Genomic DNA, 18,377 nt, shown 5'->3' with positions numbered 1-18,377 from the left:
GTTCTGCCTGTTAAAGGAAGCGTTTCTGTCGCATGCTGGATTCATGTTAGTTCTCGGTTAATAATATAACAAAGAGGACGGAGCAGTGACCCAAATCCAGACAAGATTTAAAGTCAGAAGAGGACGGCAGAGAGAAGTAACAGGATTATATAAGAAGGCAGGAGGAGAGAGAGAGGAGGTTAATAGAGGGGAACACGGCTGCCACACTTTGAGCTCCTGCAGACGGCAGGTTTTATTTGACTGAGTGTGTGTGTGTGTGTGTGTGTGTGTGTGTGTGTGTGTGTGTGTGTGTGTGTGTGTGTGTGTGTCTCACTATAACGTCTTCTCTCGTGGACCGTCATACTCATTTCAGGGACCACTTCATTATGGCATCAACCCAACAGTGTGTGCGTGTAGATGTGGACGTGTTTTATGTGTGTGTTCCTGGGCAAAGGTTGAGGGTCTGCCAGCACTGCGACAATCATAAAGCAGAACTTCTTTTCTCCTCCTCCTCCTCCTCCTCATCCTCCTCCTCCTCATTCTCCTCCTCCTCGTCCTCATTCTCCTCCTCCTCCTCCTCCTCATTCTCCTCCTCCTCATCCTCCTCCTCCTCATCCTCCTCCTCCTCATCCTCCTCCTCCTCATTCTCCTCCTCCTCGTCCTCATTCTCCTCCTCGTCCTCCTCCTCATTCTCCTCCTCCTCCTCCTCCTCATTCTCCTCCTCCTCCTCCTCCTCCTCCTCTATTTCACAGGCAGCAGGTTCTAAGAGGTTTATTCAAACTCTGGAGTCTTCCCCTCTTCATGCCAAACACCGAGTGGAGGCTCCAAACAGACGAGCAGCGAAAAACTAAAAACTTCTTCCACCTGTTTTTAATTAACCAAGAAAAAAAAATTGCTAAACGATCAGAAACCAGAGAACACACCGACGCCAACCAACCTAGCTGCAGTTTCCATCCATCAGTGTTTGAGAGAAAGACAGAGTAACTGTGGCCGGGACAGGGCAGATATCTGTATGCTGAAAATATGTGAATCTGTGACTCTGAAGTAAAACTAGTGCAGCACAATCATTTACAGGATCGATACCAGCAGGGTGCAATGATTAGTCCACATTGTCGGCACAAATCGCTGACAAAATGACCGCATTGGTCCGAACATAAGTCGTTTTTTTCCTTGACATACTGTAGATCTGAAAAAGTGGGATCGTCTTATATTTGGTGTCTAGACTTTAAAGGCCAATGTACATTCACAACAGTCGGCGGCTCCACTTCTCTGTGAAGCGATGAAAGATGGAGAGACACGGTCATCGTCAAATGGCTCAAAGGTCGGCCACGTTAACCGACAACCGAGGCGAGTGATGATGCTGATTTTAAGACGATGGTTGTTGCAGAGTGTAATGTCTGAAAATGGCGAGCCCAAAAAGATCCCGTGCGGCTGGCTGTGGAGCTCCATGCCCCGTCCTCCTGCGCTCTCAGCGCTCTTAGCCCAGCCCTCCCCACCTTAGCTAGCTCCCTGGAGGTCCCCCAAGGCCGGGCACGGGAGCACGTCGATAATGTGCGAGCATTTGAAGAGAAGGCGCATCAGACTTGTGGATGATGCAGACTCGCCCAGATAAGATAGATCAGCTGTGATAAGAGGAAGGACTGAGTCTCAGTAAACATGTAGAAACAGGGCATCGGCACAGCCTTTGACCTCACCGTAGAGTCATACATCTTCAGTGGAATAAAGGAAACAGAATCAGCAGCTGAAGCGTTTTGAGTGAAGAAGAGGAGCCCTGTGAGGGGGCTGACAAAAGGCCAAGTTACAGAGGAAGGGACAGAGGTGAGGTCACATTGACCTTTGACCTCTGACAGCCAAATTCTAAGCAGTTCATCCTTGAGTCTAAGTGGATGTTTGGGCAAAATATGAAGATATTCTCTCCAGGTGTGTCTCAGATATTCCGTTAACAACAATCGGACGGATGAGTGGAAACATAATTTCGCACAAATATTCAAGATGATAACATTTCAGATCCTCGTGAATCTCAGAGCTGTTGTAGCGCCTTAAAGCTCGAGCTGGACAGCGCTTCGTGTCGCTCCGGTCTGAACAGCCTGTGTGTGCCAGAAGCCTAATGAGAACTTTAATGATGGCGCGTGCGTGGGGTCCAAAAACAGGGAGGGAAAATTAAAGTGTGACCAGCGTCTGGCAGCCAGCACATAAATAAATGTGCCTAACAGGATTATGTGACTGGGACTCTGAAACGACGCTCCCTGAAGTCCTCTGGATGTGAACACCAGGGGGACGCAGGCTGGAGTCTGCAGGACTGGCAGCTCGGTGGGTTGTGGGCACAGCCTGACGGAGTTTGAATAAACAGCTCAGAACACATCCTGGTGTTTGTTACTGAGCAGATTAAAGAGCTTCTTCCACCTCATGTTTACTGACCAGCAGATTAATCCTCTCCTCCTGTGCACATGCTCCCGTTCACATCTCCTCCACCTCCGCTTTAATCCCAGCGATGGATAAGAACCAGCCCTCGCTCCAGACCTCATCCTCCCGCTCTCTATCGATTCTTTCATAACTGTTTTAACCCTTCACATCCTTCTTTCATCCATCCATCCTCCCACGCTCTCACAGCCAGGCGGGGACGCTCCTCTGGCATCACCGAGCGCACAACATGCCAACGAGACAGCGTGTGTGTGTGTGAGAGAGAGAGAGAGAGAGCGAGTGTGTCACATTTTACAACATCAACACAGTTTAACATATTGTTCTTGCAGCAGCAGCACAGAGGCTCTTTGGCTCTGCATGTAAATGTATGAGGACCTGTGTGTGTGTGTGTGTGTGTGTGTGTGTGTGTGTGTATGTGTGTGTGTGTGTGTGTGTGTGTGTGTGTGTGTGCAGGCTGCAGTGCATTAGAGGCTGACATCTGTAAAAGGGTCTCACCCTATTACACCTGGTATCTTTGCTGTATCAGCAAGTTCAGCCAGCGTGCGCACACACACACACACACACACACACACACACACACACACACACACACACACACACACACACACACACACACACACACACACACACACACACACACACACACAGTTCTCTCCCACATGCAGCCACTTTTAAGCTACTTAGTGATGTGACACAACTTTTAAACTCAAACTTTACTGCAAATGTATACACACACACACACACACACACGCACGCACGCACGCACGCACGCACACACGCACACGCACACGCACACGCACACGCACACACACACACACACACACACACACACCTGAAGTCAGTGAATTAATCCTGACAGGTGCAAAGAAGGAAACATTTCGGAGCTCATTACTTTAAGTGTTTATTGGAAAAGAAAAAACAGATTACTTTTTAGGTTTAAAACTAGAGCTGGGTGAACAATCTCAACGCAAGCTGTCAATCATGAGGCCACGCCCCCTTTTTATAGCATCAAATAACTAATTAAAAGTAAACTGATAAGAACTAACTATAATGACAGAAACCATGTTTGAGAAAAATGTATTTGACGTGTATTTAGATTTTATAGTTTGACTCATGTCCCATCTGTTAACATGGAGGAGGCGGGCTTTATGAGCTATACTGCTGCCAGCCAGCAGGGGGCGGTAGAGAGGGTTTGGACTCACTTTCAGGGAGCTGTCATGTCGGCCATCTTTTATACAGTCTATGACCTGGAGCTGCATGTTTTCATACTGATGCAGTTTGTAGTTTCACTTTGGCGTCTGCTTAGGACACACAGGATGGGGAGGGCCATAGGAATACTTTGACACTCAGAGACACTGCTGCATCATCTATGTAGCATGTGGAGGTCAGGTGATGTCGTAGAAAGACAAATAAAGTCCTCTTTGCGCTGCGACTGGGAGCAATCAATGAGTCAAAAACGGCTCAAGGCACTAGGGGGCAGTAGAGCGAGCACAGCACTGACAAACTATTACGTAATAGAGTTGATGAAGGGCCAAAGAAAGTTCCTTCATAAAGAGCCGTTCTCCCTCTGTGTCAGTGAAGAACTCGTTGCTGATGGCATCTCCTCCAGCTAATCCCTCCCTGCTGGGGGAGGGATGCCCCCCCCTCCCCTTTCTGCACAGTTATTTGCATGTAAAACTATTCCTCTCGTTTCACTTAATTTGCAGAGTGGAGTCTGAATGTGATCAGAGCTGGTGAGTGGGTGACCGCAGCGAAACAGGTTCACTAGAAAGGCGGCAGAGCTGCATTCATTGAGAACAACGTTATTGTTTTCAGGCTGATGGAAGCTGAGATCAGCCACCTACAGAGCTTTATCTCCAACACCCGACCGCCTCGACACAGGCACCGGGCTAAAGACAAACACACACACACAGCTGGATCACGTCTTCCAGCGAGGCCAGTTGGCAGAGCAGCTGTGAAGTGACACAAAAACACAAGCAGAGGAATTACAGGCTGCCGGAGACGTCGTGCTTCTATTATTCTGAGATTACTTTTCATTGCAGCTCTGCCTGTCAGCTTTACATTCTGAGAAAACATGAGGAGACGCGTCAGAAGGCAAACGTTAGATGCTTTGTGCAAGGTGTTGCACTAAAAGATCCAACATGCAGTCAGGTACGAGTCAGGTTCCTATCAGTATTTAAACTAAGATCAATTTACGTCACCGAAAAACTGTGAATTTAATATGTTTTAAGTTGTGATTTTGTGTAAGAATAATGTTGGTAAAGAATAAAAGCACAAAAAAGCAACCGATTGAGGCAGCAGTCGATCAGCAACTCGCCTGTTCTGCAGGTTAAAATCAGTGTTTTTCTGAATGGAGTCTGGTGTGTGTGCAGAGAGCGATGTAACGTCTGTGTGTGGTTAAAACAATCATCTTCCTCTGTAACAAAAAGGTCTATCTCTGTAGGGATCCTTTCTGTCATGTTGTCACACACTTAGAATAACAATCTGAGCCTGTCAGTGGAAACAACAAGAACTTTTAGCGGACGACCTTTGACCCATCAAGGATTATGTTGCAGCCATTACAGCCTGTTTCACTGCTGCAGGATGAACACATCTACTGGAGACATTGTTTAGCTAAAATATGTAAAGGTACACAGATCAGCCGTAACATCATGACCACGGACAGGTGAAGTGAATAACATTGATTATCTCGTTACAATGGCCCCAGTCAGTGGGTGGGACATGTTAGGAGCAAGTGAAGTTGACGTGTTGGAAGCAGGAAAAATGACAAGAGTCAAACTGTTACTGCTAGACGACTGGGTCAGAGCATCTCCAAACCTGCAGCTCTTGTAAGTGGACCAGCGACAGGGTCATGGGCGGCCAAGGCTCAGCGATGCGTGCGGGGAGCGAAGGCTGGTCTGTGTGGTTCGATCCAACAGAAGAGCTACTGCCATCCATGTGGATGTTCCGTTGACACGTACCACCTACCTAAACATTGCTGCAGACCCTCCCAAGTCCACCCCTTCATGGAAACAGTATTCCCTAATGGCAGTGGCCCCTCTCTGCAGGATGATGCGCCCTGCCACACTGCAGACATGGTTCAGGAATGGTTTGAGGAACCAGTTCAAGGTGTTGACTCGGCCTCCAGATTCGCCAGATCTCAATCCAATGGAGCGTCTGTGGGATGTGCTGGACAAACACGTCCGATCCATGGAGGCCCCGCCTCGCAGCTTACAGGACTTACAGGATCTGCCGCTCACATCTCGGTGCCAGATACCTCAGCACACCTGCAGAGGTCTAGTGGAGTCCATGCCTCGACGGGTCAGGACTGTTTTGGGGACAAAAGGGGAGCTACACTATATTCAGCAGGTGGTCATAATGTTATGGCTGATCGGTGTATGGCCCAGGTTTAAGAAAACAGGAATTCCCCTTTAATGTGCGGTTCATTTTTTAACTGCTATTGGGAAAAAAAAGGAAAGCACAGAGATAAGTTGGTGTTTACTGGAGCTCTGATCTGTTGCAGCGCTGAGAGCAACTCTCGCTGGCACCACAAATGACACCGGAGGAGATCTGGAGGGCTGATTGAAGCTTAACACACACACACACACACACACACACACACACACACACACTCTGACTTATACTGAAAGTGACGATGCAGTGTGTCGTGGAAGCTACTCGGGGGAAGAAAGGAAGGAGGAACATGAGAAGATGTGAGGAGCATGGGAAACCCTGATAAGCTTATCGTAATGAGACGCCATCTGCCCCCTGCTGTACCCATATCTCCGTCTTCTCCTCTGCTCCTCACTGTCTCTTCAAAGCCAGCAGCAGTAGCTTCTTGTGCTAGCTGCCAAATGCCACCAGAGGGGAAGCCTCCACAGGGAGATAAGCAGCAATTCTCCACCCTGAGCTAATGCTAGCTAGCTCAATTTGACAACTCATTATCCTCCATCCGTCCATCCACTCATCCATTCAAGAACATTCTGCAGAGCAGTTCATTCTGAGTGTGAGATTTTGAGTGTTTTATTTTTAGAAGAGTTTATTTTTGAAACCTGATTTCTGTGTGATGTAACATCTGCCTTTAGCCTGGTGAATGTTTTTACACTGCAGTGATGTAACACAGCTGAAGGTCCGGCTGGAGGGAACAGTTATCGTTTCTGCCAGAGCTGGTAACATTTGTGTTTACACATTCTCCCTGATGTTTTCTATGTATCCAAACATACTAACAACATCCATACAACTTCATGTAGTTTAATTACTTTTTCATTCCTGCAGTTTAACCTATGTATACATTTTAAACAGCCGACATCCTCACAACAGTGAACGTAACCGTAGGCTGAGCTCAACTACTGAGCTAGCAGGATTGCAAACCCGACACGGTGAAAACACATGGTAGGCTGTAATTTGTGCGTTTTGAATGTGTTTCAAATGGAACTGAAATAGTGTTGAAATTTTCTTTTTTTCTTTTTTATTAATAAATAGCTGGATACCCAGGATACCCCTGAAACAGAGCAGACTTATATTCTGGATTTTACACTGCTTGTAAAGAGTATTGGGACCATTGCACATAGTGATTCTCCACTTTGAATAAAGTTGATTAAATGATTAGTTGAAGGCCTTGAAACAAAGTATCCCCTTCTTCCCCAAATAAACATTTCTGCCTTTGTGATAGGCTGACAGGACGACATTATTATGATGCAAGCGACACAAGTTATTGACGACTCAGATGATCTGATGCCACAGAGAGATGCAGAGGGAGGCGGTCTGCCCTTTGTTGTCACATACATGTATGTGAAAGTAAATATGGTTTTACATGTAATCTCAGTTGAAATAGTTTTCTTGTTTTGCCCAATGAAATGATCTGCATTATATCTGCATCATGCATCTGCAGGTGTGCCAACACAGAAGGGTATAATAACATGTGGCATCCCCCAGGGCTCAACTTTAGGGCCTCTATTATTTTCTTTATACATGTTTCTCCTTCAGACTTGTGGGTCTCTGCTTTGTGGTTGCAATTATCGGATATTTGTTATCAGCAATCAGCCAAATTAGTTGTATCTGTTTATGTCTTTAGTGCAAGAATCACATCTTGCTTCCATTTAAAGTTTGAAGGAAAAACCGAGCCCTGTAAAGTTCAGCAAACACTGAGCCTGTTCCACAGCAGCACAGCATGCTCCTGTGTAAGAAGCACCAGAGAACTCTTAGATTTATTTCTAACCTTTATCTGGTTGTGAGCTGCTCCAGCTCTGCTTCGTTTCAGTAAAACTGCAGCCCTCTGCGGGTTTACAGGGCAGCTCCTCTGAGACGGCTGACATTGCAGCAAAGGAACAATTTCAAAAGGGACTGGTGAAAGGTCAGTTTCCTTTCCAGATCAGTTAGTCAGTGGTCACAAAGCATCACCACTGGGACCCATGCTAGTCCCTGGGCGTGAGACTGGGAATTACACCCTTAAACGCATCCATCCATCCGGTACATCCATCTTTCACATTGCACATCAGCAGTCATGCACATAAATAGAGCCTAGAGACCGTAAGATGAATGCTTCCCTTACACCAAACTACTTCTCAAGTGGTTCCACTCTCAAAGACAATCTTCCAATGTCTCGATAAAATCATGAGAGTTCTGCTGGAGTTCAGGCGCGCTCCAGTCCGTCGTCTTATTGGTGTAAGATGGTGTTAAAACTCTGAGCTGTGATCTTTCTCCTGTCTTGATGGTGCAATAACGCCAAACAGGTTCAATCTGATTCAAACTGTAGTCAGGTGTATGCAAATATTGAAGTCTAATGATGAGAAGACCAACAACCAATAGGAGCGCTCTCTCCCGCATCAAACAGGAAGCGACAAACTGAGTAGATAGTGAACATGGAGGGCTGATGTCCCTGTGTCCTCACTTAATATTAGCGTTAGCATGGTGTTAGCATGGCAGCAGTTAGTTCTGGTGAACTGTAGAAAGTAACAAAGTGGAAGAGAATAGCTTGCTAGGTGCCTGCTAGCTCTTTATGCTATTCAAGCTAACGTTATCATGACAGACAACACAAACCACTGTGCACACGAGGGCAGCTGTGGCCTAAAGCTGCTTCTGTTTCTGCTTAAATTTCCACCAGGAGCATGATGGGAAATAATCTCAACAGTAAGATAGATTTAATCTTGTAAATCGTGACCCTGCAAGACACCAAGCCTTTGCACAATCATAGTTTGAAGCTAGAATGTCTTTAGATGTGAGAGGGCGTCTGACTTTGGGATGCAGCCGATATAAATGTTATTAATTTAAATTCAAAATATGATTTCATGGAGTTTGTAATGTCGGAAAACATTTCCACACTGTAACAAAACTGTTGGTAACTGCTTTTCTCCAAAATACAGCCTGAGTGCATTTTTCCTCTCACAAATATGGAAAGTAGGTCATCCAAACAAACACAATCCACTGCTTCAACAATCTTCCATAAAATGTCAATTTACAGTGAGTGCAAACTGCTCACTGTGTCCAGAAAGACGGAGAGAAAAGTTATGAAATGTCTGATACACAGCGAGTTGAGCCGAACCTTTCTGAAGTGGAGTGACTGACTGTATTGAGTCAACACATCCAACCAGTTATCACAGCTCAGAGACTAAAAAAGAGTCCTGATATCGCAGGACGTTCTCTCTCTCTCTCTCTCTCTGTTTCTATGTATCGATTGTTTCCCGTCTTCTCATTTCAGCTGAGACCTGCCTGCAGCGCCACCAATCAGACGTGAGACAGGACGACTCGATCAACACCAGCCCCACAGAGAGACCGCTTCCTCTTCGTGTGTGTGAATGTTGTTGTGTTGTCCCATCATATTGTCTCACTCTATTATACCCATTGATGCGCCCCATGATTGAAGGGGATGTGAGGCCAGCTGGACCCTCGTATTCTTGTTCCAACACTTTGCTGATTAGTAACTTATGATGTGCGATATTGTAAATAATCTCTGTAAGATAAGAGATGCAGAGAGGGTCCTAACATATGACTAACAGCAGTCAAACGCTCTTTGGTGGACGCAGACCTTCAGGAGGGGCTGTGAGCCGAGCTGCTGCTAGCTTATTTCAAAGCAGCATCCGATATTTAAAAATGAAGCCAGTGCGGAAGTGCAAACAATCTCGAGGCTCAAGAAAACAAGAAATAACATTACAGCAGATGGGAAGATGACGTCACCATCGCAAGATGTCAGCGCCCGTCACAGCGGCTATTTGGGCTCCAATTTTGTCGAATGAGAGCAGATGGAGACGCATCGGCCATCTTTATATACACAGTCATTGATTTCAGCAGTGGTCTTCATCAGGGACATCATGAAACATTACATAAAGCCACACGCTGAAGCGCGGTGGATTCGACTCCTCTGACGTTTGATTTATAATAATATGACAGAGCGTCGGCTCAATCCAGCCCCGAGCAACATCAGCGTGTGTGTTTGTCAGACACACACACACACACACACACACACACACACACACACTGTCCTTCTGTTAATGACGTGTGTTTGTGTTTGTTTATGATACCAGGTAGCGTCTGGTTGAATAAATAATTAATAGCAGCCATCCATCAGAGACAGAGGTTCACACACACACACAAACACACACACACACTTTCTCTAGTGTCCCTGACCTCGGGAAAACTGTACAACATGAACTGTAACTCTCCTCTAACTGAGCTTCAACAAACACATAGCCACACCTGTAAACTACCTACAGCTAAAGTGATAAACTCACCTACACTTCCTCAGAGACATGAAGGGGCCGCTCATGTGTTTAGAGTTTGTGTGTTGATGGTTGTGTTTGTGGAGGGCTCACTGACTCAGCCCATTCTCCACAGAGCCAAACAGCAGGGAGTCTGTTTCCTGATTACTTTCATCTGACCCGCCGCCTCGCTTCCTGATAGCAGGACGATTTGGTTGCACTGAAGAAAAGTGAGACTGAGCCTTCGGGGGGGAGAGAAGTAAAAGAGAAGAGCAGAAACAAAGAGAGAAACACAGACGGAGAGAAGAACTAAAGCAAGATAAACGACTGAACTGTTCTCAGCTTAATTGCGCAGCATTGAAGCGGGCTGCAGAAACACAGAGAGAGATAAACACAGAGGGCAATTTGTTCTGCTGTTGTATCGCCGCTGCTGCCGGTCAGAAAGCAGAGGAGCTGCTCACCTTCCCCTCCGGCTGCTGCAGTGAAACACACGTCAACTAAACAGCTTTAAAGCAGCCCTCCGCTCACTGTCAGGCTCTACAGGCGCGGCCTCCTAACGTTCAGCACGGACTCAGGGCTGGCTCTGTTGCTGCAGCGTGCACCCACAGCAGCATGCTGAACAATCTGACTGCTTGTGTGACAGATCAGGCTGTAGTGTGGGTTTGTTTTTAATGTCACTTTTTTATGTACTCAACACTTAGCACACTTACATTTTATGGTTTATAGTTTGTGTTTAACAATATTATACGCCTATATCGATGTCACACACATAAAATAATATAAGTGAAAAGTTAAAAATGACAAAAATCTAAGAAGTGACGGTGACGTGAACAACATGTTCAGCATCCGGTTTAGCTCAGCGGTTAGATCGCGCGTCCCATGAACAGAGGCCACAGTCCTCGATGCGGCGGGGTCGAGTCCCACCCTCGGCCCTTGGCTTCGTGTTCTCTCCTCCCCCGTTTCCAACACTGTCCACTGTCCTCTCGCTCAATAAAGAGAGGCCAAAAAAATAATCTTAAAGAGAAAAAGAATGTTCTGAAGCAAACTGAAAAGTGCAGACTGACTGGCTGTTCCATGATCCATGTCGTCTTTATCGTCCTGATGACACTGTTAAAAGCAGAACACTGTATGACATTATCATGGAACAAAACAAAGACAAAGCTCAGTGAGGCGACTGACGGTGTGTTTCAGAGAGCTGTTGGCAGATTGATGCATCATATCTGATGTGAACACGGAGGTGAACAGCTGTACCTGCTCAACCTGGACATTCAGTCCACAGTAATGGTTTCATTATGGACGTCAGAGCTCACTAAATCATTTAGCTGCAGAGCTCCAGAGCCTCACTGCAGGTCCTATCTGATCTGGACTTTTAGAACAGACACAGAGATCAAACTCACACTTCACCTGCAAACTCTGCGACTCAATCACTACAAATACATCTTTTTTATTGTCCTGATGTTCCCGCTCTTTTAACCGCTGTGTTTATTTTTTATTTTGTTAAATCAGTCGTGTTTGTTTTTAAAGGCGGTTCTGCAGAAATTCTGTTTGTAGAGAGTTGTACATATTAAAAATTAAAAATAACCTCATGTTGCAGCTTCTTTGCTGTTTTATATGAAGTGAAATCTGGGAGGTCAGACCGCTGCGCACAGAATAACCCCCTGAGCAACAGGAGCTTAACCTCCTCCTGCTTCTAAAATCTCATCACAGATTTGCGCTCGCTCTCACAAACCAATTAAGCCAAAGTCATTAGCCGACTTGTTTAAGAGCGCTTCACAAACTCGGCCCGATCCGAAGACTCCAGCCGGTCTACAGCCGGAGCAGCATCTCCCGCTCGGCTCCGCCCCTCTGATAAAGTTATCGAAAGCTCCCGCACAGACGGATAAGATAATCCCGGCGCTCCCTCTGGGTACAAACTGATTGACTTCATTGTGTTCTGAAGGAAGCTCATCTCTGGATCTCACGTCCTCGATGGAGCGAGAGGAGCTGCAGCATCCCCACACGAAGGAGGGTTTGATGTTCTTACTACAGCCTGCGTGGCTCAGGTGCAGCCGCTGTTTTACTGAAAGCAGCTCGTTTTCTCTTCTTGTGACGTTTCTGAAACCCGAGGAGCCGACGTGCAGCCCAGACTCAGAATAATGCATGATTATGTTTACCGTAACATTCAGTGAATAAGACGCACTTTTAATACTTTGTTTCCACTTAAAAAGTGGGCTGCGTCCTATAACCTGGTGTGACCAAAATATCAGAGAGAGGGATTTTACTGTGTTACAGTATATTACCCAGACGGTGGCGCTATAATCCAGCTAAAGCTTCGCCAGTGCAGCCGCCATCCACACACCTATCAATGTAACGGTAGGCTGAGCTCAACTACAGCACCAGGAGCAGGATAGCAAACAGTAAAAGTAAACAGGAAGGCAGAACCTCACTTGTTAAAGCCTTCACTTAAAATGAGAGGAAAAGCTCAGCGCCCGGACGTGTACTCCCTCCTCTCTCCTCCTCTCTCCTCCTCTCCCCTCCTCTCTCCTCCTCTCCCCTCCTCTCCCCTCCTCTCTCCTCCTCTCTCCTGATGTGAAGCTGTGTCAACTCCAGATCAGACTTAATAAACACTTAAACAATCTTGTCACAGCTCGTTCATGTTTCATCTCCATTTTCTCAACATCCTCTTTGAACTGCAAACACAGAAGAGAAGCACGACTGCATCTAAATGTTGTCCCAACTTTCAAACAGAAGCTGAATCTGAGCGGCCTGGAGCAGAAAAGCATGATGGGAAAATGAGACACAGGAGAGCAGCGCCACAAAAAAACAGCTACAGCGCCACCCTGTGACGAGATAACGTAACCTACTGCCCCGACTCCGAGTCCTCAAACTGGCCCGAGAATGTTGCTGATCAGGCTCCATTTTTCTGCATTTATTTTTCTGCATTTTGACAAATTAAAGATTGTTTCCATTGGATACTTAAAACTAACTCTTCTGCCTGAGTTGTGTGTGGTCTTACCTGAGGCTGAAGCAAAGCACCCTGGGATGTGAGGCGACCAAATGGTGCTGTAGATGACCCCTTCATGACCCCTGAGCGTGGTAAGCGATTTGGTCAGAGCCGGGTCCCACTGGGAGGAATTCAAGGTTTAAAACACAAACACACATCAACGTCAGAAGAGAGACACAAGACGGAAAGAACAGAGACAAAAACAAATCAAAGAAAACTCACGACTTTAGCGGTTTGATCCCACGATCCAGAGACGATGAGGTTCTCTCCTCTGGTCGGACTCCAGTCTACAGCGTACACCTTCTCACACACACACACACACACACACACACACACACGTTAAAGAGTCACCACATAGTTTTTTTCTTCTTTGAACTACTTTTTGTGTGTGTGTGTTTGTCTCACCTCTTGTGTGTGTTCTTTGACCACTCTCAGCGGAGCGTTCTGATTGGCCGTGTCCCACAGTTGCAGGCTGCCGTCCCCACCCCCGGCGACCATGATGTGTTCGTTGGCTTCGCTCCACGCTACATCAAACAGGCCGTCACTCCACTCCCAGCTGACACACAAACACACACACACACACAAATACCAGTGTTATTACATTAACTACACTTCAAAAGTGAATGAAGGACATCACAGATCATCCAGCTACACTGACGCTGACCTAACATGATGAATTTGTGAGGTCTAAGAGAAAACACAAAAACCAGCTGAAAGATGAAAAAAGAAAATAAAGTAAATGATCAAATAAGACTCAGCAAATGACTTGAAAAGGTCAGAGAGAGAAAGAAACTGAAAGAACAACTGAAAGAGAGTTCACCTCCTCACGAGAGAGACTCCCGTCTCCGTCTCATCCAGGACCAGCAGAGTGCCACAACCTGCAGAAATGAACAAATAGATTTACATACATCAACAGCTCATCGACACAATAATAATGCATAGTGGAAGCCAGTATTTGAGGAAGTACCTCATGTAAGTGTAAAAGTCACTGCTAATGTTAGTCTGAGGTTGTAGCTGCAGGTTGTGAACATGAATCAGCCACTAAAAGCTGCAGTGTTTCTGACCGCTCAGCAAACCAAAGGTGGTATAGATCTACAAGGAGTCTTTTAATTGCAGTTGTTGAGAGACAATAAGATTTAAATTCAATCAGTGGAGCTGATACTGGACTCATGCTGATACAAAGCATAAAATCAAAGCATCTAGGGAGTACAGCGGAATCACACTCATTTATTCTGATGTTGTCACGACATCCTCGTGTGTTTGTCCTACACTGTCTGAGCCAATGACTGTATATATAGATATGTATATATCTATATATATGTGTGTGTGTATATATCTTTTTATACAGTCTATGGTCTGAGCCATCATGCTTGTAGCATACTAACCAGCTATGCCGTAGTACTGGGAGGCCGCACAGGCCACTCTGTTGGGGATGAATGGAGATACTTCCACAGCGTAGCCATGACGGGCCGGACAGCGAAACACCTTCGCCATCATCAGCAGCTACCTGCAGCCCGACCGGGCCCCCTGCTGGAAATAACAAGGACTGCGTTAGAAATCAGGGAGTTGGAAAAAATTGACTGTTGAAAAATATTGTAATATATTATAATACAATATTACATTCCAAATGTTGGCTGTAACCTTTCAGTAACCAAAAGAATGAAACAAGAGCTGCCTCCACAAACATAAGAAATTTTATGTTGGCAGACATTAAATCCAAAATATTTTGGGCTATGAAGTTCTTTATAATTTAATGAAAGGTCTCTTTTATTGCATTTAAAAGTTTCTGACTGATGAAACTCTAACTAAAAAAAGTTTAAGTTAGTGTTACTGCACATTTTGTGAATATGACCACTGAAAACGAAGGGTCTTCATATTAATCATCAGTTTTAATAGTGCACATGTAATGTGGGTGTATAGCAGATAATGTACAAATGATATGCTTGTGCTAAATGATATTACGTTTACAGTTCATTTTCCAATCTCAGCATTCACATTGACTTTTATTTAGTTAATGTCCTACAGTAACTCAAGCCTCCTGTAAGTTAATGTATAACTTAGAAAGGGTCCAAAAGAACACTGTTTCTAAGTAAAACCCTGAAACAGATAACTGTTATAAACATGTCGCGGTACTCACAGATGAAACACAAACAGTTTCAGACTTTGACGTCACGCCAAAACGTTAAAACAACCGGAAACGGGTTCATAAATGTATAAAATAAGTCGTTTCGACTGTCCAACAGCTCTTCTTCTCCTCGAGTCCACTGACAACTTCACAATTTGAACTACTTCCGTGTTTTGATCAGCTGACCAAAGTACCCGGATGTAAGCTGTTTTAGTTGTAAGTCTCGCGACGCTTCGATAGGTGGCGGTGTTCCTTCATAATAAAAGCAGCATTAGCGCGGAACGTTACCGAATGTTTTTCACGAATGTAGAAAAAAATAATTATTTTAACTATTTAGTGTTAAATCAGATCACTACTTTCATGTCACTTACACTCCTCATTTCATTGATTTTTCACTTGTATTATGTGCTTCAGTATTGCTTATACTGTATTACCTTGTACCTGGCAATGTAGTATTATGGTGTGGTGAATAATATTTTTGCACCAACATTAATATACTGCTCTCTATTAACATTCAATTCCTTTTATCTAAATATCTGACTTTTTAAACTTGTATCGTATCATATCGTAAAACATAGAAAAAAAACTGACACGTTTGCAAAACTTTTAAAAAGCACTTCTTGTCAAATAGACAAGACATAAATATTAGATATTTCAAGATAAAATAATCCACCAAACCATAGACTGCTAAATCAATTAATTATTTTTATGACCTCCTCACTGAGTGACGTGTAGGTAGTGTTTAAATATTATTATTAATAATAAGATTAAAGGCACATTCTCTTCGATTCATAGCTCATATGTTAAAACAAAAACTACAGTCAGACGAGGATTTTATTTTAAAAAGCACAAAAACGTGAGAAAGGAGAAGTTCAAACAGTTTTATACAAATGGAAAGACATGAGGTCTATTGTAGGCAAACTGAAGATGGTTAAAGTCCACTCATACATAATTCATACGGTTTTTTAAAAAGATGAAAAAGTCTGAGATCAGTGAAAGTTCGTAGCACCAAATTCAGCCTCATGCACAAACTGCTGCATCTTGGTTCGGACCCACGACTGTTTCTCTGCAGGAAGTCTCCTCATGGCCGGAGCCAGGCTGAGTAAAAACAGCGTCACATCATCTCTCTGATCCACGTCCCGGTCCCTCTGAGCCTCCCGGGCCTCCATCCTCCTCAGGTACTCCTCCAGCAGGCTGTCTGTGCTCCTCCTCCAGGCCCGAGTTGGCCGGGGAGACACAGTATGACACTCCTCTTCACCATCAGTTTGGTCCAGCAGCTCCGCCCCCAATGCTTCCTGCTCTTCTGTCTTCAGCTGGTTGAGCCTGGACGGCGGCAAGCTGCGGTGCGTCTGCAGATCAGGCTGCAGGGCTGAGGGGGAAGGAGGCATAAGTTGATCTGACACCTGTGAGGACTGTGAAGAAGCTAATGATGTAGCCAGAGATGTAACTGACTGCATGATGGTCTCAAACAGCTCCCTCATGTTAGCCTGCTGCATGTGTTGTGTTTGTACGCTGTCGTCCGTAGCGGCGTTTTCTGAGTTCACCTCAAGCTTTGCCTCTTTGAGTCTGACGGCGTCTCTGTTGGCAGAAGACGGTCGCTTCCTCTGAACAAACTCTAAAGATGAGGATGATGATGTTGTTGTTGTTGCGTCTGCTACAGCAAAGCCTACAGAGACACAGGAAACAATCATTGTTACGGTAAGCATTTTTTTCAGCAGAATCACACAGCTAGAAAAATGCATTTAGTTACATTATGAATGTGTTAAAAATGTCCCTGTCATTTCAATCTTGACATTTTTTTTCCTTTTATCTACGAACCGTAATTTTCGTCGTCGTCGCTCCGCAGTTCGGTGGTCGTACTGCAGCCAACCATCTCAGCAGCCTGGAAGTAAGATGGCTGCGGGTCCAGAGCCCAGCCGTTGGTGCCTGCAGCTCTGGCATCAATAAACGGGTTTAAAAAGGACAGAATGGCTGAGTATCTCCACGGTCTGTAGTTAAGGAGCCCGATGCCGCTCTCTCGTCGATCTTTCTCACGCTGCCTCTCCCTCCGGTGTTGGTCCCTCAGCATCTTCCACTTCCTCCTGCACTCAGACTCTAAAGGAGAAGAAGAAAATATGAGGAGCTTAATAGATGACCCCGTTTCTAACTCAAACCAAAAGTGACCCTGACATGTTTCTTCACTACCACTAACACGCAAACCTTGTTGTCAAACAGAATATTACACACTGCCAAAAAACAATGCAGAAATATTAATTCTTATTTTTAAATAAGAGACATGGATAATCTTAGCTACAATGCTATTATACTACATACTTAAGTTACTTATATTCATACTTCTATGTAAATAATTGTAATGTAATCGTAATTTATTAATAATAATACTTAATAATAATTAGAAATATTTGTGAGCTGTTTAAGATTTACATCTTCGGGTGGAACGAATGTGCGCATAAGTGTAATGGAAGCCGGAACTTCTTAACTAACGGACTCTCATTGTTTTGATCTTTTAAATAAGAGATTCTTTTAAAAATAGAAAAGTAACGTGTTTTGAATGAGTCTCAATGCTAGCCCTGTTAAATGTACTTCTTGTCGGTGACACAAACGGATATCACAGTGTGTTGATGAAGCAGCAGAGAACCAGAGACACTCACCAGGGACACCGACGATCTCCGAGACCTGTCTCCACGAGTCGCTCCTCATATTCAGGTCTCTGTAGGTGAGACAGCTCGGGTCGTAGAGACTCGGGAAACCGGAGACCGCCATGATCAGTTTATACTCCATTTCGTTTAAAAATCCTCTACCTGACTGATGGAGTGAAGACAGCGGAGGAGAAAACAACTCTGTGCTAGAAAAAAAACAACAGTAGTGAACTTCCGTTTCCGGTGCGGCACCTAACGGACGCGATTGGTTCGTTCTACTGTGAATGACATCATTATTTTAGAGCTTATTTCAACAGTAATGTGGGCTCTGTACGGTTGGTTTACATTGTGTTTTTTAATTTTAAAAGAAATATTAAAATATCAAACATTACATATGTTTTACCGCAGACTGACGGAGCCTCATGTTAGCTTTATGTGTTAACTTTACACAAATAGGAGTTTGTCCACAGAGCATTTCTACTCTGGTCTGTGAAGGGAGGCACTCTTCATGTGACCATGTTGGTATTGTTTTAAGCCACATTTAAGTTTTCCGTGAC

General features: G+C 44.8%; 2 protein-coding genes across 2 annotated transcripts in view; both read right to left on the bottom strand.

Annotated features, from left to right (window-relative positions):
* pex7 (peroxisomal biogenesis factor 7) overlaps positions 1-15,300 on the bottom strand; it is a 49,444-nt gene extending 34,144 nt beyond the window's left edge. The window contains exons 1-6 of the mRNA XM_069657208.1: positions 15,194-15,300; positions 14,442-14,586; positions 13,877-13,934; positions 13,462-13,612; positions 13,279-13,356; positions 13,069-13,177 (exon numbers count right to left, since the gene is read on the bottom strand). Coding sequence (XP_069513309.1) covers positions 13,069-13,177; positions 13,279-13,356; positions 13,462-13,612; positions 13,877-13,934; positions 14,442-14,553 — 508 coding nt within the window. The 5' untranslated portion in view covers positions 14,554-14,586; positions 15,194-15,300. The remainder of the gene's footprint in view (positions 1-13,068; positions 13,178-13,278; positions 13,357-13,461; positions 13,613-13,876; positions 13,935-14,441; positions 14,587-15,193) is intronic.
* Positions 15,301-16,009: 709 nt separating this feature from the next.
* LOC138585377 (uncharacterized) lies at positions 16,010-18,006 on the bottom strand. The gene is made up of 3 exons (XM_069657686.1): positions 17,833-18,006; positions 17,000-17,275; positions 16,010-16,847 (listed from the first exon to the last, which is right to left on the bottom strand). Exons 1-3 carry the CDS (start codon positions 17,960-17,962, stop codon positions 16,171-16,173), a joined length of 1,083 nt encoding a protein of 360 aa, XP_069513787.1. The 5' UTR covers positions 17,963-18,006; the 3' UTR covers positions 16,010-16,170.
* Between the last annotated feature and the right edge of the window lie 371 nt (positions 18,007-18,377).

The sequence above is a fragment of the Semicossyphus pulcher genome, unplaced genomic scaffold (assembly GCF_022749685.1).
Source record: "Semicossyphus pulcher isolate SPU_LCO1_2020_fin unplaced genomic scaffold, fSemPul1.0.p SCAF_11, whole genome shotgun sequence".
NCBI lineage: Eukaryota > Metazoa > Chordata > Actinopteri > Labriformes > Labridae > Semicossyphus > Semicossyphus pulcher.
This window is presented reverse-complemented; position numbering and strand designations above follow the sequence as displayed.

What these genes read in the sequence shown, in the direction of transcription:
- LOC138585377 (XM_069657686.1), bottom strand. Translation starts at nt 17,962, where the DNA reads ATGGAGTATAAACTGATCATGGCGGTCTCCGGTTTCCCGAGTCTCTAC. An exon ending in GGAGATCGTCGGTGTCCCTG is followed by an intron (nt 17,276 to 17,832) that starts GTGAGTGTCTCT and finishes CTTCTCCTTTAG; the next exon opens with AGTCTGAGTGCAGGAGGAAG. An exon ending in CGACGACGACGAAAATTACG is followed by an intron (nt 16,848 to 16,999) that starts GTTCGTAGATAA and finishes GTGTCTCTGTAG; the next exon opens with GCTTTGCTGTAGCAGACGCA.